Source organism: Oryctolagus cuniculus, chromosome 6, assembly GCF_964237555.1.
Source record: "Oryctolagus cuniculus chromosome 6, mOryCun1.1, whole genome shotgun sequence".
Lineage (NCBI taxonomy): Eukaryota > Metazoa > Chordata > Mammalia > Lagomorpha > Leporidae > Oryctolagus > Oryctolagus cuniculus.
Genome location: NC_091437.1, coordinates 15,869,796 through 15,897,328, shown reverse-complemented (window position 1 = coordinate 15,897,328; position 27,533 = coordinate 15,869,796). Strand labels below are relative to the sequence as shown.

General features: G+C 49.2%; 3 protein-coding genes across 5 annotated transcripts in view; 1 reads left to right on the top strand and 2 right to left on the bottom strand.

The window, feature by feature from the left end:
• Positions 1-2,052: 2,052 nt before the first annotated feature.
• SPMIP10 (sperm microtubule inner protein 10) lies at positions 2,053-7,732 on the bottom strand. Its single transcript, XM_002710173.5, has 3 exons — positions 7,576-7,732; positions 6,996-7,104; positions 2,053-2,289 (listed from the first exon to the last, which is right to left on the bottom strand). Exons 1-3 carry the CDS (start codon positions 7,659-7,661, stop codon positions 2,080-2,082), a joined length of 405 nt encoding a protein of 134 aa, XP_002710219.1. The 5' UTR covers positions 7,662-7,732; the 3' UTR covers positions 2,053-2,079.
• Positions 7,733-11,293: 3,561 nt separating this feature from the next.
• On the bottom strand, positions 11,294-24,335 carry PHAX (phosphorylated adaptor for RNA export). The gene is made up of 5 exons (XM_008254963.4): positions 24,177-24,335; positions 21,679-22,292; positions 18,030-18,150; positions 14,510-14,593; positions 11,294-12,555 (listed from the first exon to the last, which is right to left on the bottom strand). Exons 1-5 carry the CDS (start codon positions 24,270-24,272, stop codon positions 12,286-12,288), a joined length of 1,185 nt encoding a protein of 394 aa, XP_008253185.1. The 5' UTR covers positions 24,273-24,335; the 3' UTR covers positions 11,294-12,285.
• A 175-nt stretch (positions 24,336-24,510) lies between these two features.
• Positions 24,511-27,533, top strand: part of ALDH7A1 (aldehyde dehydrogenase 7 family member A1) — a 43,339-nt gene continuing 40,316 nt past the window's right edge. Inside the window, exons 1-3 of one of the 3 annotated variants that reach the window (XM_070076068.1) lie at positions 24,554-24,585; positions 24,907-25,074; positions 27,142-27,248. In XM_070076068.1, the coding sequence (XP_069932169.1) occupies positions 27,150-27,248 (99 nt within the window). In that variant the 5' untranslated portion in view covers positions 24,554-24,585; positions 24,907-25,074; positions 27,142-27,149. Of the gene's footprint in view, positions 24,628-24,906; positions 25,075-27,141; positions 27,249-27,533 lie in introns of all 3 variants that reach the window. The other 2 variants (XM_070076067.1, XM_051844160.2) reach the window with 2 other exon arrangements.

Here is a 27,533-nt window from a genome sequence, read left to right as displayed (position 1 = left end):
GCAGTGGCTTTATTTGTTATGTCACGCTGCTTGGTCCCCTGGAGACATGTTGATGCCCTGGCTTCCAGGGCTGTTTTCTGGTTATTATATTATTGTTATTCACAAGACTGGTAACTCTTTACTTTGTCATTGAGTTCTTTTTTAAAAGATGTTATTTTCGGGGCCTGCGCTGTGGCATAGTAGGCATAGTGGTGTTGGCATCCCATATGGGCACTGGTTTGTGTCCCGGCTGTTTCCAATCCAGCTCTCTGCCATTGGCCAGGGAAAGCAATGAAAGATGGCCAAGTGCTTAGGCCCTGCAACCACATGAGAGAGCCAGAAGAAGCTCCTTGCTTAGGACTGGCTCAGCTCTAGCTGTTACAGCCATGTGGGGAGTGAACCAGCGTGGATGGAGGACCTCTCTCTCTGACTTACCCTCTCTCTTGCTGTAACTACCTCTCAAATAAATAAATAAAATCCTTAAAAATTTTCATCTACTTGAAAGGCAGTGGAGAGCTGTCATCCATTCACTGGTTCTCTTCCTAAGCACCCACAGCAACAGGGCTGGGCCAGGCCAAATCCAGGAACTAAGAACTCCATCTGGGTCTCCCCACATATGGGTGGCAGGGGCTCAAGCACTTGAGCCATCATCTGCTGCCTCCCAGGTTGCATTCGTGGGAAGCTGCATCGGAAGCAGAGTAGCTGGAACTTGATCCATGAACTCCAATATGGGATGTGAGTGTCTCAGGCAGATTAACCTGCTATCCATATGTCTGCACTTGTCATTCAGTGTTTTATCATACATTCTTTGGTTCTGAGTATTTATTTATTTAATTCTACTTATTGGGGAGGCAGAGAGAGAGAGAGAGAGAGACCCCACTTTTCTAACCACTGGTTCATTCTCCAAATGCCTGCAGCAGTCCAGGGCTAAGCCAGTTCCAAATTGGCAGCCAGAAACTCAATCTGGGGTCCGGATCTCTAGCATGGCTGGCAGGGACCCAACTACTAGGGCCATCACTACTGCTACCCAGGGTGCACTTAGCAGAAAATTGAACTTGGGAGTGGACAGTAGAGTAGAACTGAGACACTCTTATCTCAGATGCCAGATTCCTGCTAACGTGCCTGGAAAAGCAACAGAAAATGACCCAAACACTTGGGTTCCTGCCACCCACGTGGGAAACCCTGATGAAGTTCCTGGCTCTTGGCTTCAGCCTGGCCCAGTCCTGGGTGTTGCAGGTATTGGGGAATGGGTGTTGCAGGTATTTGGGGAATGAGCCAGTGAACAGAGAATCTATCTGTCTCTGTCTCTCTTCCTTCCAAATGAATAAACATTTAAAAAAAAAAAAAGTTAACCAGCTGTTTGCTGTAGGAAACTGGTACTTGGCCACACTGAGCCAGTACAGGAAGGACACACCCTCAGCTGAGGCTGCACGATGTATCCCGGAGCTGTCCGTCATGCACTTAGTTACCATGGAGATGAATCACCAGGGGTTACGCAGGTAGAGGTCAGAAAGATGCTGAGGACAATCAGAAGAGCCCTGAAAGCAATTCCCCAAACTGCACCTGTGTTTGCGTTTGCCTCGGGTGACACCGGGTGTCACGGGGAGGAAGAGGAGGAGAGGAAGGCAGAGGGGTGCCCTGAGGTCCTGCAGTGGGCCTGGCACGGTCTGGTGCTTCTTAGCGAGGTGGTGCGGGGCTGGGGTCGGCGGGGCCACCCTCCCGTCCGTGACGTGGTGCGGGGCTGGGGTCGGCGGGGCCACCCTCCCGTCCGTGAGGTGGTGCGGGACTGCGGTCAGCGGGGCCACCCTCCCGTCCGGGAGGTGGTGCGGGGCTGGGGTCAGCGGGTCTGTGAGGTGGTGCGGGGCTGGGGTCGTCGGGGCCACCCTCCCGTCCGGGAGGTGGTGCGGGGCTGGGGTCGGCGGGGCCACCCTCCCGTCCGTGAGGTGGTGCGGGGCTGGGGTCGGCGGGGCCACACGCCTGTCCGCCCCCTCCATGCCAGCCGATCCAGAGCCTGACGGCTTCAGCCTGACCCTGGCGGCGAAGCTCGCGGCGCAGAGGGCTCGGACGCTGGGGAGAGAGGCCGAGGCCGGTTTATTCCGCTCAGACCAGTCGCCTCCGGAAGCCGTGGGAAATCACGGTGCTCTGGTACCTGGAGAGAGGCGAGTGCAGAGGCAGGTCCGCAATCCTGATTTCCGGGGGGCCCTTCTTCAGGACCACCCGGCGCTCCTCGCCGTGGCAGAGCCGCTCACTGTGGGTCAGGAACAGCGAGTCCTCCAGCGGCCCCGCGTAGATGCCGCACGCGTCCGCCTGCTGCGGGAGGGAACAAGGCCGCCGTCACACACCCACCCACGGTCACACGCCATGGCCACGTCACGGTCTCGTCCGCCGTCATGCACCCGCCCGCCCACGTCATGGTCTGGTCTGTCATGCAAACGCTCACGTCATGGTCTGGTCTGCCGTCACATGCCCGCCCACGTCACGCCCACGTGGGTCACGGTCTCATCTGACGTCACATGCCCGCCCACCGTCACGCTCTTCTCTGACGTCACAGCCACGCCCACGTCACGGTCTTGTCTGCCATCACACGCCCGCCCACATCTCACTCCTGTCTGCCGTCACACACCCGCCCACTGTCACAGTCTTGTCTGTTGTCACACCATGCCCACTTATCCTGCTGTTGTCTGACGTCACACACTATGCCCACTGCCACGCTCCTGTCTGCCGTCACACCACGCCCACCGTCACGGTGTTCTTGGAGGGGCCTGAAGGTTCCCAGCACTTTTCCCACAGAAACCTTTTGTTCAGGGAGTACCGACTTCACGCATTTCATAGACTCAACTCCGGGAACAGTGATTCTCCCCACCCATTCCTGTTTTTACTAAGATCTATTTTCTTTTTTTTTTTTTATTTATTTTTTTATTTTTTTATTTTTTTTTTTTATTTATTTTTTTTTTTTGACAGGCAGAGTGGACAGTGAGAGAGAGAGACAGAGAGAGAAAGGTCTTCCTTTTGCCGTTGGTTCACCCTCCAATGGCCGCCGCTGCAGCCGGCGCACCGCGCTGATCCGATGGCAGAAACCAGGATCCAGGTGCTTTTTCCTGGTCTCCCATGGGGTGCAGGGCCCAAGCACCTGGGCCATCCTCCACTGCACTCCCTGGCCATAGCAGAGAGCTGGCCTGGAAGAGGGGCAACCGGGACAGAATCCGGCGCCCCAACCGGGACTAGAACCCGGTGTGCCGGCGCCGCAAGGTGGAGGATTAGCCTATTGAGCCACGGCGCCGGCTTACTAAGATCTATTTTCAATTAACTTCACGCACGTACAATTAACTCCATTCTAAGTAGAGCGCAACAGATAATATGTAAAGAAAACAGACTGTTCCCCAGCTGTGGAGCCCAGGGCCGCTCAAGTCACGCATCTCAAGGTGTCAGCGTCACTTCTGTAGACCACCCTGCAGGTGCTCTGGGCTCTCACAGATCCGAGGGAACGCGTGGTGTGTGTCCTTTGGGGACTGCTTCTTTCACTAAAGATGACCTTCTCCAGTTCCCTTCACTTGGTTGCTCATGACAGCATTGATTGATTTTTTCAACGCTGTGTAGTATTCCACGGTGCACATATCCCCTAATTTCTTTATCCGGTCCTCAGCTGACAGACTCTGGATTGAGTCTGTATCTTAGCTGTTGTGAACTGAACTGCACTCAGTACTTCTTCCAGCTCTCCCTGATGAGGGGGAAGGCCTGGGGGCACAGTAGCATTCCTTTTCTAAAAACTGCTGGGAGGATGGCGCTGTGGCATAGCGGGAAAAGCTGCCGCCTGCAGTGCTGGCATCGCATATGGGCGCTGGATCGAGTCCCAGCTGCTCCACTTCTGATCCAGCTCCTGCTGATGGCCTTGGAAAGCAGCGAAGGATGGCCCAAGTGCTTGGGTCTGTGCCACACATGGGATGGCGTTCCAGCCTGCTGGCTTCAGCTTGGCCCAGTCTTGGTCATTGTGGCCATTTGGGGAATGAACCAGCAGATAGAAGATGTCCCTTTATGTCTGTCTTTCAAATAAATAAAAAATCTTAAAAAAAAAACAAAACCAGTTCTGTGATGCTCAGTGCTGCCTGACTCCTAATAACAGCTGTGTGTCCACAAATAAAGGTGACTATGGGCGTTGGGTCCATGAGACTCGGTTTGCTGATACATAAAATGGGGATAGTAAACAATGTTGGAATATTGAATAACACATGTGAATGAAAAAACTGTTGCCAAATCCTAGGTCCTAAACTGGTAGGAAATATGATGCTACTACAATGACTGCTAAACAGCTATTTGGGGTTCTTAAGCATATGCCTACTTCTAATTCTTTCTGTTTCTTAAAGCTTTACTTATCTGAAGCGCAGAGTTACAGAGAGAGAGAGAGAGACAGAGAGAGATCCTCTATCCTTTGGTTCATTCCCCAGATGTCTACAATGTCCAGGGCTGGGCTAGGAAGAAGCCAAGAGCCTGGATCATCCTGGTCTCCCGCATGGGTTGCAGGGGCAAGCACTTGTTCCATCTTCCACTGCCCTCCCAGGAGCAGTAGCAGGGAGCTGGATCAGAAATGGAGTAGCCGGGACTTGAACCAGCACTCATGGGATGCCAGCGTCTCAGGTGGAGGGTTAGCCACTGCACCACACACTGGGGTGCTACTGCTGACTCTTCAGTCCTTTCAAGCCGCGTTCTGGCCTGGCCCAGGGCACAGCCTCATTGCTAGAATACCGTGTTGTCATTCTGATGCTGTTAAATGCAGTATTTTTTCACCTCTTGCTGGAAAACGGAGGAGGATAAACAGAAGAAAGAAGAAGCCCTGGCAGCATTTCCCCAGCATGGGCATGGTCTCTTCATGCAATTCTCTTATTTGATTCTCATGGTGGTCTACACACTAGTCACTAATTGCATTTTAAAACTTGTTAGGGGGCCGGTGCTGTGGTGCAGCAGGTTAATCTGGCCTGAAGCGCTGGCATCCCATATGGGTGCCGGTTAGAGTCCCGGCTGCGCCACTTCCGATCCAGCTCTCTGCCATGGCCTGGGAAAGCAGCGGAGGATGGCCCAAGTCCTTGGGCCGCTGCACCCATGTGGGAGACTCAGAAGAGGCTCCTGGTTTCCGGATCTCCAGCTGTTGTGACCAACCGGGGAGCGAACCATCAGATGGAAGACCTATCTGCCTCTCCTCTCTCTGTGTGACTCTGACTTCCAAAAAAAGTGTTAGGGACCCTACCAACTGCACTGCAACAGCAAAACAGCTCTGAACGGTTATGCTGCATTGTAGCATTGAAAGAGTAAGGTTAAACAATTGTATGTTTTACTGCATTCAAAGCAAAGTTTTCCTTTACTGATTTCAAATCATAGTTTACATGTTCAGTTTTAGTAAATGAAAAAGTGCTGATACTGTCACCATGTTAAAGCTATTTAGGACACTGAAAATGAGCCACTGAACTGCACAATATATTGTTCAATGCTAAGATTCCAGTAAGTCTTACTAATAAGCGTATATAAATCTGATGCTTAACACTGGAGTCTTGATTTCCTGTTTTGGCTTTGTTTTCAGAATATCAGATGAGGGTGGATCTTGTGGCACAGCGGATTAAGCTGCCACTTGGGATCCTGGTACCCCATAGAAAAGTGCTGATTCAACCCCTTGGCTACTTCACTTGCAACCCAGCATCCTGCTACTGTACCCTGGGAAGCAGTGAATGATGGCTCAGATGTGTAAGGGTCTGCCATGCATGGCATAGGAGACCCAGATGGGGTTCTGGGCTCCTAGCCAGTCAAATGCAGTTTATTTTTAGTATATGTACATTTTACAAGAAAACAATTGAGCCATATTTTAATAATTTATTTTCTACATATATGACACATTTTGAAATAAAGTATTTTTATTCTATATTAACTGCTTATCCACTTGATATCTCCTAATCAGTTATAAAAATTCATGTTTCTCAGAATTTTAACCTGAAATTTCCTTTCATAGTCTATTACAACATATCCTTTTTTAAAAAAGATTTATTTATGTACTTGAAAGTCAGAGTTAGAAAAAGGAGGAGAGAGAGATCTTCCATCTGCTGGTTCACTCTCCAGTTGGCCACAAAGGCCAAGGCTGAGCCAGCTTGAAGCCTGGAGCCAGGAGCTTCTTCAGGTCTCCCATGTGGGTGCAGGGGCCCAAGGTCTTGGGCCATCTTCCAGGGCTTTCCCAGGTCATTAAGGGACTGGACTGGAAGTGGAGCAGCAGGGACACAAACCGGTGCCCGTGAGATGCTGCCATCATGAGATGCAGGCGGCAGCTTTACCTGCTATGCCACAACTCCGGCCCCCGATGATTACGTTATATTCTATTCTCCTCTAAAGAAACAGCTTACTTTTCACAAGTCAGTCTAAATCTAGAAAATGTTTTGAAACTGTTGGGTGAAAAGGAGCATTGCGTAGGTGAGTCTTACCTATAAATGTGGCCAAGCTGTTCCCATGGTTCTCTAGCTGAATACACACCATGGAAGCACCTCCTCTGTACTGTAGCTTTAATACATATTTTTAAAAGACTTCTTTGAAAAGTAGACTGACAGAGAGAGACAAAGACAGGAAGAAAGCGAGACAGAGTGCTTCACTTCCCCAGTGCCTCAACACGGGCCAGGTGATAGCCAGGAGCCAGGCTCTCTGTCTGGGTCTGCCACGTGGGTGGCAGGGACTCGAGCTCTTAGGCCATCATCCGCTGTCTCCCAAGCATATTAGCATGAACGTGCGAGCAGCCTGTGCGGTAGCCAGGACTTGATCCAGGCATCTCATACGGGAACCAAGGGTCCCTAGCCCACCCGTCGCTTTCATGCTAACGGCGTCTACTCATAGGCTGTACAATCAGGTCTCCGTGATGCCTAGAGGTTCTACAGGGATATTTGAACAGAGACGGCTTGCATTTGCCTCCAGTTTCTGTATAATTCTGTGTGTCTGTTCAGATATACTAAACAGTATAGGCTTAAAAATTAGGAATACTCGTGGAAATATACCTTCAGATTCAGGTTCCTGAATTTCATATTTTGTTTCCAAGGCATAACGTAACGTCTTGGGATCAGCCCTTGCTTCACCGAAAACCGTGGCAAATGAATCTCCTCGTACCTGAAGATCAGGAAAGCAACAAGAAGGGATGCGGTGAGTTAAAGTCAGCCCCTTCAGCGCCATTCTCGGGAACAGAGGCGGTTGTGGGTCCAGGACACTTGACCACCCCAAGGGCAGGCAGCACAGCTGTGCCCCTCAGGCTCATCAACGAGATGACCAAGTACCCCAAGGACCAGGAGTCCATGCTGGGTACCTCCAGACACATGCTCCTTCCCTCTTTGCCCCTCATGTCCATCTTAACTCGACTGGAAGGAAGAAGGCAGCACACTTGGCAAAGGCAGTCTCCGGCCAGTTACAAAACCCAGTCACTAACTCGGTTTCTGAACTCACGCACGTGCAGTGTCGCGTTCTCCCTGCACATGTCCGGCGCCTCCCTCTGGAACAGAAAGACGTCTACAGAGATGCTGAGAACCCTGCATCTATGTAGCTCCGAGAGAATGCAACAAGTCTCCAGATCCCGTAAGCCCTCACCTGTTAAGAGGCCTGTTCAAACTCTCATCAGAGCAGTTGTTGGTGAGTTTTGGAAACAGAGGACAAGTGTCTTTTCCTGAAGCCATCCTGCTGGCAATGGCAGAATTCTCACCTAGGACGACACTCACTCACTCTGTGACCACGATGCACTGCTTGTGACCAAACAATGCTTCGCGGACTCCTTAGCAACCTCTGACAGATGTATTAGCAATGAAGTTTCCAGCTGAGAGTTACTTTTTAAAAAATTTCCTTTTTTTTTTTTTTGGACAGGCAGAGTGGACAGTGAGAGAGAGAGACAGAGAGAAAGGTCTTCCTTTGCCGTTGGTTCACTCTCCAATGCCCGCTGCGGCCGGCGCGCTGCAGCCGGCGCACCGTGCTGATCCGATGGCAGGAGCCAGGTGCTTTTCCTGGTCTCCCATGGGGTGCAGGGCCCAAGCACTTGGGCCATCCTCCACTGCACTCCCTGGCCACAGCAGAGAGCTGGCCTGGAAGAGGGGCAACCGGGACAGAATCCGGCGCCCCGACCGGGACTAGAACCTGGTGTGCTGGTGCCGCAAGGCGGAGGATTAGCCTAGTGAGCCGCGGCGCCGGCTCAAAAATTTCCTTTCTTGAGAAAAGCATTATCATAAGCCATTTAAAAATTGAGTTATGGGTGGGAATAGTGGTGCAGTAGCGTGTCAGCACTTCTGAGACTGGCATCTTTAATCCCACGAATCATGGTTCCAGTCCTGGCTACTCTGCTTCTAACCCAGCTTCCTGCCAACCTATCCTGAGAGGCCATGGGTGAAACCATACATATTTGGGCTGCTGCCACCCATGTGGGAGACCTGGATGGAGCTCCAGGCTCCTGGCTTTGGCCTGGCCCAGCCTGGGATGTTGTGGCTCTTTCCGTCTCTCCCTCTCGGTAACTGTGTTTCAAATATTCTTTTAAAAAGAAAGTATAAACCAAATTTGCTAAAACATAAGCTATTTTATTACCTTAGGCTTATTACACTTTTTTAGATTACAACTCAAAAATGTTTTTATTTCTACTTATTTGAAAGGCAGAGTGATACACACACCCACACAGGGCACTTCCATTTGCTAGTTCATTCTCCCAAAGCCCACAATAGCCAGGGGTAGGCCAGGCCACGCAGGAGCCAGGAATTCCATCTGTTCTCCCCCCCCCGGGGGGGGGGGCAGGGCTCAAGCACGTGAGCCATCACCTGCCGTCTCCCAGGGTGTTGTTGGGGGGAAGCTGGATCAGAAGTGAAGGGGCTGGGATTCCAGGATGGAATGTAGCATCTCAAGCAGCCGCTTCACCCACTGTGCCACAACGCCAGCCCTCAAACTTTTTTTTTATTTTTTTAAAGAATTATTTATTTATCGGAAAGAGTTCGAGAGAGAGAGAAGGAGAAGCATGTGGTAGAATGAGAAGGCCATGCCAAGGTGGCCACTGGCAAGCGAGCGTCAGTTACTCAGGGATGGCTTTGAAACTGCCTGGCAACAGGCTGTGATTGGATGGCTTTGGAAACTGCCTGGCAACAGGATGTGATTGGTTGGGGCATAGACCGCCCCTTGACCAGATTGGCTGGTCTTGGCTATATAAGATGTGGTCAACTGAAATAAATGAGTCTGCGGGCTGCTGGCCTCAGGCCTGCTTTCACCCGACTCCTGGGGTCTGTGTGGTGACTCCGCGCCTCTTGCCCCCACCACGCTGCTCCTCTCAGAAACGAATCCACTGCAACAGAAGCCGAAAAAGAGGGCTTCCATCCACTGTTTCTCTCTCCAGATGGCTACAGTGGCCGGAGCTGGGTCAATCCGAAGCCAGGAGCCACAGCACTGGCCCCTCAAACTCCTTTTAGCAAAGAAAGATCACTGGTGACGATGAGCACTTCTGAGGGAAGACGGAGGATGACAGCTGTAAATCTGGTCGTCAGGAGGAATCCTGCTAGGTGGGCAGAAAGAACTACTGTAAAATACACTGGTGTGCAGAGTACTACCAGCAACACCTCTCAGGAGAGAGCTGGACACTTCCTAGACTTGGATAACCAGAATATAGTGTGACATTAATGGGCGACCTTTTTAAAGAAATAAACACCAAAGTGTTGTTTCTGTATGACAGTTGGACGTGATCCAAGACAGAATCCGTGTGGTTTCCTAACAGTAAAGAAACAGCTGTTGATGAAAATGAACCACGAAGGTGGGCAAAAGGAGTCTTAAGACAAAGAAGCCTCAGGGCCGGCACCGTGGTATAGTGGGTAAAGCTGCCTTCTGCAGTGCCGGGATCCCATATGGGCGCCAGTTCGCGTCCCGGCTGCTCCACTTCCAGTCCAGCTCTGCTATGGCCTGGGAAAGCAGTACAAGATGGCTCAAGTCCTTGGGCTCTTACACCCACATGGGAGACATGGAAGAAGCTCCTGGCTTTGGATCAGCTCAGCTCCAGTCATTGTGGCCAATTGAGGAGTGAACCAGCAGATGAAAGACCTCTCTCTCTCCCTCTCTCTCTAACTCTTTCAAACAAATAAATGTTTAAAAAAAAAAAAAAGGATAAAGCAGCCTCAAGCATTGGTACCTTTCAGAAATTGTAACTTCTGGGGCAAGTATTTGGCCTGGTGGCTAAGACGCTGGTTATCACAGGCGCCTGGGTGTGACACCTCCATCCAGCTCCTGATTCCAGCTTCCTGAGAATGCGCTCTGGGCGGGCAGAGATGATGCCTCAGGTCGTTGGATCTCTGTCACCCACGTGGAAGACCTGGATTTTGCTCTTGGCCCCTGGCCTTGGCCCTGGCCCTGGCCCACTCCAGTCCTGGCTTTGGAGGCCATTTGGGGGAATGAAGCAGCAGATGGGAGGTCTCTCAAATACATTGAAAAAAATTAAAAACCCCATAACTTTCAGTAGTAAAATTAGTAATATTTGTATCAATATGTAGCATTTAAATATTCTGAATGATGATTATATCTTTTATAATGTGTTAGCTATTTATTTAGAAAGATTTATTTATTTGAAAGGCAGGACAGAGGAGAAATGATCTTCCATCTGCTAGTTCACTCCCCAAAAGCCCACAGCAGCTCAGGTTGGGCCAGGCTGAAGCCAGGAGCCAGGAACTCCACCTGCAACTGCCCTGTGGCTGACGGGAACCCAAGCACCTGGGTCCTCTTCTGCCTCCTACCCGCATCAGCAGGAAGCTGGATTGGAAGCCAAGTCGCCAGGACTCAAACCAGCACCCTGACAGGGGATGCAGGCAGCCCGAGCTGCAGCTTAACCAGCTGTATGTACTGTCTTTAAAATCCCTCTCATAAGCAATCTCAGATACAATACACAGTTACCTACTTACAACATTATTTCAGTAGTAGCAATATTCATGTAATTTTACTCTAAGGGCAGAGCTACAGAAAGGAGACAGAAATTTCTGTTCACTGGTTCACTCCCCAAACAGCACAACTGGGAACTGGGCTAGGCCAAAGCCTAGAGCCAGAACTCCATCCTGGTCTTCCATGTGAGTGGCAGGGGCCCAGGCACTGGGTCATCTTCTGCTGTCTTCCCGGCACATTAGCGGGGAGCTGGATGGGAAACAAAAAAACCAGCTGGGGCTTGAACTGGCACTCATATGGGAGGCAGGTGCTCCAGGCAGTGGCTTAGCACCGCATGCCACAAGGCCTGCCCTGGTAATAGCAGTTTTATGAAAGAAGAGTTGAGTTTGAAAATTAAAAATGAAGTCACCTGAAGCTCATTAAGGACTGTCAAAAACCCACTTTATTTTCCATTCTGTATAAATAAAAAGCAACCAATAAGCATATTTCCCTTACATTCAACTTCCATGACCAAATTTTCAGGAACTACTGAAAAATTTCAAGTACACACTCTATAAAGAACAGTCTATAACTGCTGAATTATATACATTTTTGCTGCATATATTATACATATTTTTGTTTGAGATACTTTATAAACTAGCTACCTCTTGGAACATACTATGTAAACTATCTTTACTGTCTTTTTAAAATAAAATTGAAAATTTGAAACTTCATGCAGATGTGACATTTTAAATACCTACGTTCCTGAACACAAGCTAAGACTTAGGCAGGCCACCAGTGGGAAATTTAAAAATATCCATAGTAATACAAAGGTATGAATCACATTGGTAATTAGTAAGAAGTCAAAAACAAAGAGTCAATGCTTCTTTGAAAAGTTTCTGACATTTATTTACTTCTGGATAAACAAATATGTGAGTGGATCCATCAGTCTAAACCTATTTTTAGTCTCTATTCTTCAAACTGCCTAAGAGTTCTGAGAAAACAAAAAAAAATTTTTTTGAATGCATTAGGAACAGCTTACCAATGTGTGTATCCCATCTGCATTTTTAATGGAATGTTAAAATCAAAACATAATTCACCAGAAAGAGAAATCAGAAAAAGAAAACAAACATTTGAATGGCATGTTATAATGACCTCCGCCCAGACCGATTATCAATGAGTACTACTCGTAGTAGTTAGCACATGCAACAGACTGAGAAATTAGATCTTGTGCTATATAAAGTTTTGTCAGGCACGAGCCATTTGTAAATGTTTCTGTCAATCGCTTCTGTCTCCCCTCATTTATTTTTTATTTAAAACAAGAAACAGTTTTGTCTTCTCATGTTAATCAGTGCAAAGTACAACAAAGCAATCTCAGTAGAAATTATTACAATGATACTTTAGAAAGGCTTAATCCCCCAAATGTCCAAAATGTACTTAAAAGATGTCCAGGTCGTGAGAGTGGTCAACCTCGATGGCTTCCTCGGGGTCCAGCTTGGCTTCTCCGTGTCCTTCCTGGGACTCGTCAAGGGAGGCCAGGGCCTCATTTGTGTCACTTGCAAAAGTTTCTCGTGATGTATCATCTTCCTCCTGGAAATTCAGACTTTTGATGGCCTGTTTCATCTTCTTCCCCAGTATCTGTGTTCTCCTTTTCCTAGCAGCTTTTTTATTTTCATATTCCTTTTGATTTTCAATGTAGAAAATGTCCTGTAACAAAAGAACAACTTTAGTTAGTAAGAACTATCATTTATTGCCACAGATTCTGTAGTCATCTCCTTTTCCCACACAAAATAAACAAACACAGGCTCATTGTGAATCACAGAGTCCATGGCCAGGCTAGGGCGTCTCCCACAAGGGCGGCAGGACACAAGGACTGGAGCTGTCATCTGCTGCCTCCTGGTGGGTGTCAGCAGGAAGCTGGATCTGAAACCCCAAGTAGCTAGGACTAGGGCTGGCACTCTGATACGGGATGTGGGTGTCCCAACAGCAGCATAACCCACTGCATCACAAAGCTGGCGCAGTATCAAACTTGGAGTTGTTAAAAACCACACTGTAGAAGAATCCCCATAGAGGACATTCTGAATAACAGAAAAATGATGACAAATAATTCTTTCTAGTTTCTAGTACCTCCTTTCTAGTTTGTAAGAAATCTTGGAGGGGACGGGCATTGAGGAGCAGTTAAGCCACTGCTGGTGACAGAGGCTCCCCACATCAGATGCCAGTTCCAGATCTGATGTCTCAGCTTCCGATACAGCTCCCTGCTACTGTGTGGGAGGCAGCACATGATGGCCCAAGTACTTGGGTCTCTGCCTCCACTTGGGAGACGCAGAGAGAGTTCCCGACTCCTGGCCTGTGTCGATCTGGGGAATGAACCAGCAGACAGATGATCTCTCTCTTCTCTGTCTCTCCCTCTCACTATGCCTTTCAAATAAATCATAAAAAAAACAAAGTATTTTGATCACGAAAGCTCCACTTCAGGAATGGATCCCTGATTGCAGGAGTGAATTCACCCCTCCTCTCTCTCTATTACCCTCTCCCTGTCATTATGTCTCTCAACTAAATACTTCTTTAAAAAAAAAAATTTGCAAGTGGAGGAATTCATGAAAAAAAGTAATGAGGAGGTGGTCACCAGAACCATAATTAAGATAACTTGACGCTATAAAATAACCATCTCAAAATCTTAAAGGAGAATTAAAATTGTGTAGGTAGGGGCCAGCGCTGTAGTGTAGCAGGTTAAGCCGCTGCCCAACGGCGGCACCCCATATGGGCACTGGTTCAAGTCCCAGCTGCTCCACTTCCAATCCAGCTCCCCGCTATGTGCCTGGGAAAGCAGCAGAAAATAGCCTAAGTGCTAGGACCCCTGCACTCACGTGGGAGACCTGGAAGAAGCTCCCAGCTTTGGTCTGGCCCAGCTTTGGCCATTTTGAGAGTGAACCAGTGGAATGGAAGATCTCTGTCTGTCTCTCTCTGTAAATCTGCCTTTCAAATAAAATCAATCTTTAAAAAAAATTGTGTAGGTAAAGTAAGAATGCTAAAATACAAACAACCTCTGAGTCCAGGAGGAGTATGGGTATCCACATCTTTCTTCCTTCTATTATTTAAGTTTGAAAATTTCACTAATAAAAAGTTACAGGAGCAGGTGTTTGGCTTAGCAGTTAAGCTACCAACTGGGATACCTGCACCCCACACTGGATTGCCTGGGTTAGAGTCCAGGTTCTGTTTCCTATTCCAGCTTCCTGCAAATACAGACCCTGGGAGGCAGCAGGTGGGTCCTTGCTACCAGCTTGGGAGATCCAGACTGAGTCTCTGGTTCTGCCCTGACTATCAAGGACATGTAGAGAGTGAATCAGAGGATCACAGGACTCCGTCTCTCTCACTGTATCTCAAAATAAAATGAAAAGTTTTAGGGGAATAGAAAAACTAATTATGTGTAAGACACCAGGAAAAAGTACTGTATTAAAAAAAAACTGATCTTGGCCCTGAAAGGGAAGAAAAAAATGAGGCAAGAGCTTACAAAAGGCACGAGTTTTACCCGAAATGAGACCGCGACAAAGCTGGTTAATGAAAGGCAAGCAGGCCGGGGAGATGAGCAGGAGATGAGACTACAGGCTGCAGGGAAGATGCACCATGACAGCCTAAAGGCCAAGGGCAACATCACTACCTTGATTTGCTCCTCGCTGATACTCGGAGTATTTTTCAGGAGGTTCAGAAAAACTCCACCTGGTGTCCTCCTTCGACTCCCATTCTGCAAAAGGAACCAAACAATTAAAGTGTGTGGACTCTTCCCATGAGTGGCTGCAGCATCTATTAACAGGCACACCTAAAGAAATGAAAGGACGACCAGCTCTGAAGTCCAGCCCTGATTCTGACTCAACCCCAAAATTCTCCGAATCATAAAATCTACGTGGTGACAATGGCCATCAGCTCAAATGACTAAACTTTATGCTTCTCTGTGCCATCTGGCCAAAAGATCACACTCATTAACTGAAACAGTGTGGTGTGTACAAGACTGGGATTGAGTTCTGTGCTCCTGCCTTCGGTCTGGCTGCAGCCCTGGCCACTGTGGGCACTTGAGGAGTGAAGACTGGATGGAAGATCTCTTTCTTTCTATCTAACTCTGTCTTTCTAATAAAAAAGAATGAATACAACAAAAATCAATATAAAAGTCAACTTTAAAACAGTGTAGTACTAAAATAAAACTAGAATGGAGTATAATGGACATTCCTTTCTCTCTCTTTTTTTTAAACACTTAGCCATCATCCATTGTTTCCCGGACACATTAGCAGGGAGCTGGATAGGAAGCAGAGCGGATACTTGGATATGGGATGAGTCCCAGGCGGTAGCTAACGTGTTGCACAACACCCACGCCCCTTTTTCTTTTCTTTTTTTTTTAAAAAAATGCTTATTTATTTATTTGAACAGCAGAGTGAGAGAACAAGTGCAAGAGGTTCTATCAGCTGTTCTCTCCCAAAACACGTGCAACACAGAACTCAACCCAGGCATTGATAGGGGATGTGGGTGTTTCCAGGCAGCCGCTTAACCCAGGGCACCACATCGCCCACCCTAACTGTTCTTATTTCTTCTATAGAAACCATCAGAAAATTCTGTTGGTTCCACCTTCCACATACTCCCAAAGTCTGACCACTTGTCCCACTGCTGTGTGCGAGGCCAGCAGCCCATAATGAAGTGTGGATCTGAGTACCACCTCAAGTCACACCTACTCTGCTTCTGATCCAGCTTCCTGCTGATGAACTTGGGAAAGCAGCAGCAGCTGGCTCCTGTACTTGGACCCCTGCCACCCATGAGGGAGACCAAGATGGAGTTCCTGGTTCCTGGCTTTGGCTAGGCATAGACCTAGGTGTTGTGGTCATGTAGGGAGTACACCAATGGATGGAAGATCCTTCAGTTGCTCTGCCTTTCAAATAAATAATTAAAAACTAAATACTAGCTTTGTCGCAGTAAAGATGGTGTTACAGATGCTGGCATCTCTTATGACAGTGCCTAAGTCTGTGTCTGGGCTCTGCCTTTGATTCCAGCTTCCACCTTATGTGTACACTGGAGGCAGCAGGTAATGGCCCCAGTACTTGAATCCCTGCCACCCAGGTTGGGACGTGGACTGAGTTCTGAGTTCCTGGCTTTGGCTTAGCCCAGTCCTAGTTGTTGCAGGCCTTTTTTTTTGGACAGGCAGAGTGGACAGTGAGAGAGAAAGACAGATAGAAAGGTCTTCCTTTACCATTGGTTCACCCTCCAATGGCCGCCATGGCTGGCCCACTGCGGCCAGCACACCGCGCTGATCCGATGGCAGAAGCCAGGTACTTCTCCTGGTCTCCCATGGGGTGCAGGGCCCAAGCACTTGGGCCATCCTCCACTGCACTCCCTGGCCACAGCAGAGAGCTGGCCTGGAAGAGGGGCAACCGGGACAGAATCCGGCTCCCCGACCGGGACTAGAACCCGGTGTGCCGGCGCCGCAAGGCGGAGGATTAGCCTAGTGAGCTGCGGCGCCGGCCTGTTGCAGGCCTTTAGGGAGTGAACTAGTAGATGGAAGACCCTTCTCTATCATTCTCTGCCTCTTTCAAATAAGACGAAAATGGAAAAAAAAATGTTTGCCCATTACCGATTTTTTGCATTAATTTTGATTTTTGAAAATGCTGCATTAAAGAATTATCTATCTTGATTACTGAGCTTTTTCAGCAGTCCCTCAATTCTGCACCTAAGGCAAGTCGAGTCCCACTCAGCCTAGTTCTAGTCCTGCAGGCACTGCCCCTTCATGTCAGTTCAACAGGCACCTTCCTGTAATACAGCTCTGCCCTGATCGCTCATTTACTGCCACCTCCTTCTCTCCTCCGCTCCCTCCACCTCCATTTGATCGTCTCTCCCCACAGGATGTATCACTTCCTGATGCACCTACAGTTATTGAACTTGACCACTTATGGACTGTCTCCCTCTCACCTCCAACCCTAAGGTAAACTCTTTGTTCTAGAAGAGTACTTGGCACACGGGAGTTACTCAGGAAATAATTGTTTAAGGAAAAGAATATAGCTGAAGAAAATGAACCTGGACTTCCATCTTCCCAACTTCTAGCCTGCATTAGCTCACTGGAATCTAAAATTTTATTACCACAGTAGTAAAATACCGATGAATCTAAATCTGCATAAAACTGAATGAGACTCTAAGTAGAGTAACAGGGACACAGTGCAGTCCTGATTATTACTTGCTTTGCTGCTAAATTCCATTTTAATGTCTGCAATTTATGCTCACAAGCTGTTTCCACAGTGGATGCTAAGTGGCTCCTTTTCTCTGTTTGCACAGCGTACTGATCCATCCATCCACACCCTGGGCTGAGGGCTACGTTAAAGGAGATCTGTGCAGCCGTTGTGCAGGGTGAGGTGGCTGCCGGAGCCCAGTCTGGCCCAGCCCGAGATCTGTGCAGCCGTTGTGCAGGGTGAGGTGGCTGCCGGAGCCCAGTGTGGCCCAGCTGAGAAGTGCTCTGTCATTCTCAAACAGCCAGCAGAGGCTCGCGACCCTTGTTCCATCATCATCCCCCACACCGGCATTTTTCAGAGAGGTTTTTTTCTCTTTCATCCCTACCACCTATGAAATTTTAAGACAATGGGTATGGTGTGCACCTACCTGTGCTTCATACACGAAGAAACACTTTCTGCTCCTCTTTTCAAGAAAAGAGCATGAAATTAAATGAACCCAAAGTAACATTTCTAGTCGTGGGCACTGTGGGAAGGACTTCACCTGCATCAAGCCGACTAATGCTCATCAGGGCTGAGCAGACGGAGGTGCCCAGGAGCCGAACAAGCCCTCCGAAGCTCAGAAAGCACAGCCTCGGGACAGCACAGACCCCAGACCCCCGAACCCACCCAATGTGGGCTCTCAAGCTTCCCCACGAAGCTGTTAAAACTGCACTCCCGACCTTTAATGAATCAAGAGAGATACACTCTTAACTGCAACACACTAAGATACTAAAATTTATCTAGCTTTTTGGGTAGATAAATGTAAGTATTAATTGCCAAAAGTTCAGAATTTCTAAATTCACTATTCATTGCTGATATAGTTTTTAAAAATATGAAAAACATCATAAAGGATGATAAATAAGAGATGCAAAAGAGGCAATATTGCTTTCTTAAAGAAAAAATCATGTTAAAAAATACTAAACAGTAGAGCAGTCTTACCACTATAAAAAGGCCACCATTTTGTTCAACTTCAGCAGTTTCCATCAGCAGTTCAATCGCCTTTTTGTTTCCAATTATCCTCACTACTCGGGCTATCAGATCTTTCTTTGGTTCCTGTAACCTGATAAAGAACAAATAAAGCAAAATTAACCTCTTTCTTTGTGTAAAGAGTTGAAGAAATTGATAGTTTACTCCTTAACTATAATGAAAATCCCATTGTAATAACATCTGCCTTTTTTTTTTTTTTAAAGATTTTATTTATTTACTTGAGAGACGTAGCACTTGGGCCATCTTCTGCTGCTTTCCCAGGCCATAGCAGAGAGCCTGATCGGACGAGGAACAGCCGGGACTCGAACCAGTGCCCACATGGGATGCTGGTGCCTCAGGCAGAGGCTTTACCCTATGCCACAGCGCCACAGTCCTGGCCCCTAACTTCTGCTTTTCTAAATATTCAATATTTAACCTTGGAATCACTGGCACCAACCATCGTAATCTTAGGCCACACAGGGACATTATAACCTCAAGGTTATTTGGCCTTGTCACTTGCAGGTGGATTATGGCAGATTTCAAAACAGATAGGCACCGATAGCAAGGTATGAACAGAAACCCAAATGCAAAAGAAGATAAACCCACTCCACTCCTGTCACAACAAACACGTACTGTACTATGCTTTCAAGTACGCCTAACGCTGGCTTTCCCAACCCCAAAGACACCTGGGAGCTCTAAAATGCATGCACCCTTTCCCTCACAGGCTGCCCCGGAACAACAAAGAAGCAGCTGAAACCTACCAAAAACTTTTATGCACCACTCAGATAGTTCTCTCTGCAACGTTATGATGTCAACACTACAGTGTCCACTTAAAACACAGGGAGCCCAAGAAATTCTACTGTCAGAGCCACCACTTCACGAAGGGGAGGGAGAATAACAGCACAGAAGGCTGACCTGCTCGTCAGACCTGGCACCCTTTGGCTCTCAGCAGAAGGTGGCGCGCATCTGTACAAAGGGCACCGGGCTAGGAGCAAAGGGACCAGGGCCTAGCCCCTGGTCCGAAAATACATCTGTAACCTTGGGCATGCCACGTTCCCACTGACGGGGTCTGACTCCTCTTATCTATCAAGTTTGCAAAATCTCACTCCAGCACTCAAATCCCAAACTTCTCAGTACATTAAAACCCATACTAGTGTTGAGGTAGATTTGCCTGGAAAGCCAATACTTGTTTCATAGCTGTATGAAAGAGTGACAGAGACAGAGGGAAACATGGGGGAAGAGGGGAAGAGAAGGATGTTTTCCAACTGCTAGTTCACTCCTTCACCAGCCGGGGTGAGGCCAGGCCAAAGCCAGGAAGCCCACCTGGGCCTCCCGTGTGGGTGACAGGAACCCAGTCACTTGGGTCATCATCTGCCGCCTACCTGGCACATTAGCAGGACACTGGACCACAAGCATGGAGTAGCTGAGATGCAAACCGGGTACTGTAACATGGCATGCAGGTGTCCACTGCGGTGGTTAACTCACTGTGCCTCAACGTCTACCCCTCCTCTTTACATTTTTACTTTTATTTATTTGAAAGGCAGAGGTACACACATACACACACACACACACACACACAGGGGAGGGGAGCTGGGGAGAAAGATTTCATCCACTGATTCTTTCCCCACAAGGGCTGCAAAAACCAGGGCTGGGTCAGGCCGAGGCTGGGAGCTATGAACTCAAGTCAGGTTCCCACACGGGTGGCAGGAACCCATTGACTCGAGACGCCATCTGAAGCCTCCTAGAGAGCAAATCAGCAGGAAGCTCAAAGTGGAGCCAGGACTTGAACCTGCCACTCCAACATGGGTGTGGGTGTTCCAAGTGACATCTTAAGTGCTGTACAAATGCCTGCCCACATACTACTCCTGAGCCGTATCTATTTTCAAATGTGTGACACTGTATATTAGTAAGCTGGAGATAATGGAAAATGAATCAAAATGTGAGCTTCTTAAAAATACATGAATTATAAATTTATCATTCACAAAGCTATTCTACTCCCAAGTATTTACCCAAAAGAAATGAAAACAAAAAAAAATTTTTTTTTGACAGGCAGAGTGGACAGTGAGAGAGAGAGACAGAGAGAAAGGTCTTCCTTTGCCGTTGGTTCACCCTCCAATGGCCACCGTGGCTGGTGTGCTGTGGCCGGCGCACCGCGCTGATCCGATGGCAGGAGCCAGGTACTTCTCCTGGTCTCCCATGGGGTGCAGGGCCCAAGCACCTGGGCCATCCTCCACTGCACTTCCTGGCCACAGCAGAGAGCTGGCCTGGAAGAGGGGCAACCGGGACAGAATCCGGCGCCCCGACCAGGACTAGAACCCGGTGTGCCGGCGCCGCAAGGCAGAGGATTAGCCTAGTGAGCCGCGGCGCCGGCCGAAAATATATGTTCTAATATCTGCATGTGAAGATTCGAAACAGAAGTAGAATATCCATACAGAAGGGAGGAACACACACGCACATACACAAGCAATTAGGGACTGATGTCTGCTACATGACTCAATCTCAGAAACATTACACTCAGTGAAATAAGCCAGGCATGTGACCATAGTCTGTGAAATTTCACATACTATGAAATGCCCAGAAAAGGCACGTTTATATGAGGTATAGATGAGGAGTCACGTAGGAATAAGGACAGGGGTTCACAACTGTGCACGGGCACATGGACACAACGAGTGGCTGGTGTAGTGGCCCAGGAGGTTAAGCCACGCTCAGTACACCTGCACTGGAGTGCCTGGGATTGTGTCCTGCCTCAGCTTCCGATCCAGTTTCCCACTTATGTGCACCCTGGGAAGGAAGCAGACGATGTTTCAAGTGCTTGGATCCATGCTGTCCATATAGGAGACCAGCATGGAGTCCCTGGGTTCTGGCTTTGGCCTGACCCTGTCCTGGCTGTTAAAGATCATTATGGAGTGACCCAGCAATATCTGTCTCTCTCTTTCAAATAAACAAATAAACCCAAAAAGAAAAAAAAAAGTGTTGGTGATGGTTGTACAGCTTGATAAATTTGCTGAAAAAGCCCAACACTTGAGATGAGTGAATAGTATACGTAAAATAATCCTCAAGAGCTAGTTTACAAAGTCACAAGTGCTTGAAAACTCTAGAGAGAGACATAATTTAAAAAGATGCCCTGGGGGCAGGCACTTCGTGTGCGCGTGCACATGCTGCTTGGGATGTGTGCATCCCGTATCAGCGCGCGCATTCAGGCCTTGGCTCTGCATCTGATCCAGCTTCTTGTGACCGTGCACCATGGCAGACAGAAGGCACCATGTCGCAAACCTGGACGGAGTGCTAGGCTCCTGGCTTTGGCCTGCTCCAGAAAATAACAACAAGTCAATACACAGAATTCAAAAAAAGTGCCATATAAGAGCTTTATGGCACAAAATGCAAAGAGTTACTTAAAGTTTTAGAAGTCTGCAAGATTATCCTCTCAGTCTTGTTCAAATTTAAAACACAAATGTACTGACATAACCAAATAATCACAGAGTTCTTTAAGCAAAATAACCAAGTAATTAAAATTCAAGGCAACATTGCTAATGCGTTTGCCATCATGAATGCACACTGAGTTTCCAACAACAGAACAGAGCTGGGTCGAGCGTGCATTGGTAGGCCCGAGTTAGCTGCTCACCTGTAAGCGATTTCATCGGCCACCTTCTCCTGAGAATCCTCCTCCGTGATCTCGTACCGGCCTTTGTAGTTCATCTCCAGCCTGGCTCCCACTCTGTCTCTGACGGGCCGCTTCCGCTTGAGATGCCCTTGCCCGTTTTCCTCGTCCTTCGACCCCCCCTTTGTGCCACCATGCATGTAGTCGTCTAGCTCCTTGTCTACATCTTTTGCGTGCTCCTGAGATTCCCTCCTGAGTTTCTTAGCCAGCAGGTAATTGTAGGTCTCTGACTGCCTGCTTCTGTCAATCGTGCCCTCCATTCCCAAGATGCCCAGTTCAGTGGCCACGGCGTCCTGGTTCTGCTCCTGCAGCACGGCGCCCCAGATGTTGTTAACCTTCTTTCCTCCGGCGGCGGGGGGCTTCTGACTACTCTGGTCAAACTGGAAGGGCTCTGGCTTGGGAGGCAGGCTCAAACACTTCTGTCGCTTGCGCTTCCAAAGAGAGCTCTCATCATCTGAATCAGAAAAGCTCTCTTCACTTGAATCCACACTTTTAACAGTCCGGTAATGTGACGCGGGTGCACCCGCTGCTGTGGGACTCTGCAAGCCCCTCGCGGCACTGCCCCCTACTAGAACTTTCTGCAAGCAAGAGGAGACACGGTCAGTTCCACAAAACACATTCCGCCATGTATTCCACCCGCCATGTGCTGCTTAAAAAAATAAAGAGCGAGGGAGAGAGAGACTCAACTGGACTATTCTAGAACAAAATTGTCTTCAAAAACATCTCTGAAACCAATGCTTATGGAATTTGCCAAATATAAAGCTAAAAAACCTGGCATGGGCGTTGTGAAGTGCAATGATTAAGCTGTTATCTTGGACACCTCACATCCCGTATCTGAGTGCCTACTTTGAGTCTTGGCTGCTCCACTTCTGATCCAGGTCCCCGCTAATATACTGGAAGGACAGCAGAAGATGGCCGAAGTCCTCGGGCCCCTCCTACCCATGTGGGTGACCTGGGTGGGATTCTGGGCTCCTGCCATCAGCCTGGCCCCACCCTGGTTATTGGGGGCATTTGAGGAGTGAACCAGTAGATCAAAGATGTGTCTCTCTGCTTTTTAAATAAATAAATGAATCTTGGAAGAAAAAAGGCTACGCATTCTTATTTCTACAGCTAATGCAGCATTTAATTCTAAGGTCTCTTAAGAAATTAGCAGAGCTCTCAGTTCTCACTTTCAGAAGATTTCGTCTTTTCCATTATTGTCAGAATGCCTGGGAATGTCACACGCAATTTGCTACTGGCAGTTAGAACTGTTTTCTTTCTTTCCACAGATACCCGCCTTGCTGTACACACACCAACTTCCTCCATAAGGTTCAATGATTGTTTCCCTTTGGATTAGAAGGCAAACTCCTACCGGGAGGAACCCGTGATATCACTTTTTTTTTTTTTTTTAAGATTTATTTATTGAAAGCCAGACGTATTGAGAGAGATCTTCCAAGCAGGAGCTTCATCCGGGTCTCCCACATACGTGCAGGGCTCAAGCACCTGGGCCGTCTTCTGCTGTTTTCCCAGGTGCCTTAGCAGGGAGCTGGATCCGAAGTGGAGCAGGCAGGACTCAAACTGACGCCAATACAGGATGCCCGCGTGGCAGGCAGGGAGTTTACCCAGTACCTTGTCCCCCTAACAATCCTAAAACTGCAGAGTTCATGACGCCAGTTTACCAAGTCACGGAGCAATTTAGGTAAAACCACTGAGAACAAATTGTGTCGGAATTAACTCCCAGGGCATTTATATGCAAAAGGAGTCACCTGTGCTTTAAAAAAAAAAAAAATAACTACCGCCACATAACAACTTCACAACCCCCTGGCGTCCAAGGTGGGGTTCTGCAGTGTAGTCTACACCGAGTGAGCTGCGAATCAGAGCTCTGAGCAGATCCAGCACCTCAAACTTCTGTGCGCGGTGAAACACCGCACACCCCGTCTCCAGCTGCTTGGAAGCACACAATGCACGGAGCTCCAGAACTCACGCTCCCTCGGCACCCGGGACTCGACACGAACTCCGCGTGCGCCGGGCTCCCGCGAGCGCCAGCAGCCGGGCCGGCGGCGGCCGAGTCCCGCAGGAGTCCGTCCCCGCGTCTAGGGCGACGTCGGCCGAGTCGCTGCGTGCGGGCCGCGCCCCCGCCCCGCACGACCACCGCGTCCGCGGCGCGACGCCCGGGGGACGCAGGCGGGCCGGACGGCGGGGGACCCCGGCGGCCCCGCAAGACAAAGCCGGGCGGGCGGGCGGGCTCTGCGGGCCACGGTCCCCTCACCCCGCGGGGCCCGGATGAGCAGCGCGGGCTGCTCCAGGCCGACGGCCCCGGGTCTCGGCCCTTCCGGGACAACGGAGCGACGCCAGGCCGGGGACGCCGCTGGGTTTTTACACCACGACCAGCGGCCTGGCAGGCGGAGTCGCCGCCGCTGCACGCCCGCCTCCAGGCTGGCGGCCCGGGCTCCGCGCGCCCCCCGGCCGCCCTCCGCACTCACCGGCACTGGCAGCGGCCTGTCGCTGGGCGCGACCATCATGTCGGAGTCCGAGTCGGAGAGCTGCCCATCTTCCATGTCGCCCGCGTCCAGCGCCATCTTCCCGCGGCGCGCGCTCGGGAGAGCACTTCCGGCGGCGCGGCGGCCGCTCGGGCGCCCCCGCGCGGGAGCCGGCGGCGCGGCAGCTGGCGTGAAGGCCGGGGCGCGGGGCTCCCGCCTGCGAGCCCGTCCTCGCCGTGTGTGCGGGGGCGGCGGCCCGGGGGTCCCGGCGTGGCCTGGCTGCCCCGGGCAGGTGCACCCGGAAGGAGGCGTCGCCCCTCGAGGCCCGGGTGCGGCTGCCCCGGGCAGGTGCACCCGGAAGGAGGCGTCGCCCCTCGAGGCCCGGGTGCCCGCGCACCGCCGCACCTCCCTGGTGAGCGGTGCTGCTGAGTATCTTCTACCCGCTGTTTGGCATGTGCGTGTGTCCTTCGTGTTGAACGTCGGAATTTTTCCCTTTTCACTGAATTATAAGCATGGCATCCCTGCTCTGGAGACCCCTTGTTGAACATCTGATCTGATTGGAGTTGTACCCTGCTCCCTCCGTGTCTGTGGCTCGCTCTCACATCTGATCAGTGTCCTTTGAGGAGCCATGATGCAAAGTCTCCTTTATGGGTGGTTTCCTTGTGTGCGTTTTGTGTCCCAGGGGCACAGAATAGCCCAGTGCTTTTCAACCTGGGGCTGTTTCCTTCTGCAGGGGACGTCTGGCGTCGTCTGGAGATCTTTTCAGTTGCTGTGCGTTGGGGGTGATGCTGACACGGGGGGCCAGGCCAGGGTTGCACCTCAGCATCCTATAATGCACACAACAGCGCCCCGCAACGAAGATGCTCTCCTGTGTTTTCTCTCGAAGTTTTCACGTTTTTGGGTCTGTGGTCTGTTTTGAGTTAATTACTATATACGGCTTGCAATAAGAGTCAAGAATCTGGATTTGTGTGCGTGTGTGTGTATGTGTAACTGTCCAATTAGTAGACCACTGTTTGTTGAAAAGACTACTTTTTCCTCTTTGAATTTCCTGTGCTCTCTATTCTGCTCCGCTGATCTTTATGCCTGTTTTACACCAACCAATGTGATGCTTGATTACTGTAGATTTAAAATAATGTTAAAGTTATACGGGTTTTTTTGGAAAAAATATCTTAGCTATTCCAGATTCTTTGCAATTCCTTTTTAAATTTCTAACCTGGTGCACCACAATGCTGGCCCTTTTTTTTTCTTTTCTTTCTTTCTTCTTTTTTTTAAAAAATATTTATGTGTGTGTTCATTTTACGGAGGCAGAGGGATGGAAGAAGGGAGAGACAAAGAGGTCTTCCATCCACTGGCTCACTCTCCAAATGGCTGCAGTGGCTGGGGCGGGTCCAGGCCAGGAAGCCAGGAGCCAGGAGCTTCTTACGGGTCTACCAGATGAGTGGCAAGAGCCCAAGCACTTGGGCCATCTTCTGCTGCCTTCCCCAGCGGATTAGCAGGGAGCTCGATTGGAAGTGGTGCCCGTGAGGGGTCTGGCATTGGGCAGCGATTTAACCCACTGTGTGACAGTGCCGGCCCCAGGCATCACACATTGTCAAGGAGCAGTTCTCATGATGCTGGGCTCCTTGACAACCAGATGGGCAGTTGGTGTCTTGGCCAGAGTCCAGCAGTTTGCAGGATGACTTGGGAGGCCGTCTCTGCAGGTAATTTCCCTGTGAAACAGGAGCCCAGCCTTCTGCTGTAGAATCATTTTTTGTGAGCCTGGTAGTACAAGTTTTCCCAGGACAATAGTGTCATTGACTGATGTGGTGTGAATTTTCCCTCCAGATGTTTGTGGGTTGGAGGCATGGTCCTAGTGTGGCAATATGGGAGGCAGTGGCTTACTGGGGAGATCCTTGGGTCATGGGGGTGTGGCTCTCAGGAGGGAATATCGGTATGTTCTTAGACTTGTATATATAAATCATATGGAATCAGTTGAAAATCAATTAAAATTGAGCCCAGTGCTGTGGCGTAGCAGATAAAGCTGCTGTCTGAATTACTGGCATCCCGTATGGGCGCTGGTTCCGTCCTGATGTAGTAGGATTCGTGTACCAAGACAAGACACCAAGGGCTCTTAATGGGAAAGTAGTCTTTTATTATGCTGGCATAAGGCCCGAGTGGAATTTCTTATCCAAAAGCCTTGAACAAAGTTTTCTCTTATAAATGGTTTTAGCCTTGTTGTCTCCCTTATAAGGTCACCTACATACATTTGATTGGATAGTTTAATATTACGTGGCAGCCACGAGATTGATACAGTATTGCCCATGGGAATGTAGTTACTGAAGATTTGTTTTTCCCACACCCACACTGAGCTGTAAGCTGTCTGGCAAGGGTTAACCATCATTGCTCTGTACTAACAAGCAGAACCTAAAATGGTTACATATGAGCAGAGAGGGACCACAGTTCAAAGTCACAGGCAAGCAGATAACAACTACATTTCATCCCCAGGACAGATGGCTCCCTTTTTCTTCTAGCCTTGGGAAGGCCTCTACCGCGACTTTGATCATGTTAGAAACAAGTCTCATTAAAGCACAGAGGCCTCTGCCACACTTGGTGCTCCACTTCCAATCCAGCTCTCTGGTGTGGCTGGGACAGCAGTAGAAGATGGCCCAAGTCCTTGGGCCTCTGCACCCACATGGGGAGACCGGGAAGAAGATCCTGGCTCCTGGCTTTGGATCGGCCCAGCTATGACCGTTAACACCAACTGGGGAGTGAACCAGTGGTTAGAAGACACCTCTCCTCTCCTCTTCCCTCTCTTGTTCTTGGTGCTCTTTCTCTCTCTCTCTCTGCTTCTGCCTTTCTCATCTCTGCCTTTCATATAAAATAAAATTAAGTTAATTAAAATGAAAATGAAATAAAAAATAAGCTAGAGAGGAAAAAAAAAAAAAAAGCCTGAGCCTGACGCTTGAATCTGTGGCTTTGTGTTTTGCAGTGTGATCCATGCTTCCCAGTTACACTCATGCCGTTGTGACGCCTTTAATCTTCCCCTGGAGGCCATATCAATGGGACTCTGACCTTGAAGTCTGGACACACAGAACTGTAAGTTAAAGAGATCTCTGTTCTTTATAAAGTTAGTCTGTCGTAGGTATTTCCATACAGCAATACAAAACCAGCTAATACACTCACCCCTGCTCTGACAAACCAGATTCTGAATTTTGCAGTTGAAATGCAGTCCTGGGTGCTGGCTGTTTCACTAATTTCATGTTTCTTTGGGGCAAACAGACCGGGTCGGTCATATTCCTCTGCCTCCTGGCCAACTCTCTTGGAACATGAAGGCTGCTAGCCTTCAGGGAGGATGGCCTGAGCTCAGGCCTTTGTGCCTGT

Bases quoted from the DNA above. Each gene is read 5' to 3' on its own strand.
- SPMIP10 (XM_002710173.5), bottom strand. From the start codon at position 7,661: ATGGCTTCAGGAAAAGACACTTGTCCTCTGTTTCCAAAACTCACCAAC. The intron at 7,105-7,575 runs GTGAGGGCTTAC...CCTGATCTTCAG, and splicing joins TTGAACAGGCCTCTTAACAG to GTACGAGGAGATTCATTTGC. The intron at 2,290-6,995 runs GTATATTTCCAC...TCCCTCCCGCAG, and splicing joins TCAGGAACCTGAATCTGAAG to CAGGCGGACGCGTGCGGCAT.
- PHAX (XM_008254963.4), bottom strand. From the start codon at position 24,272: ATGGCGCTGGACGCGGGCGACATGGAAGATGGGCAGCTCTCCGACTCG. The intron at 22,293-24,176 runs GTGAGTGCGGAG...TCTTGCTTGCAG, and splicing joins ACAGGCCGCTGCCAGTGCCG to AAAGTTCTAGTAGGGGGCAG. The intron at 18,151-21,678 runs GTGAGCAGCTAA...GTTCTTTATCAG, and splicing joins GCCGATGAAATCGCTTACAG to GTTACAGGAACCAAAGAAAG.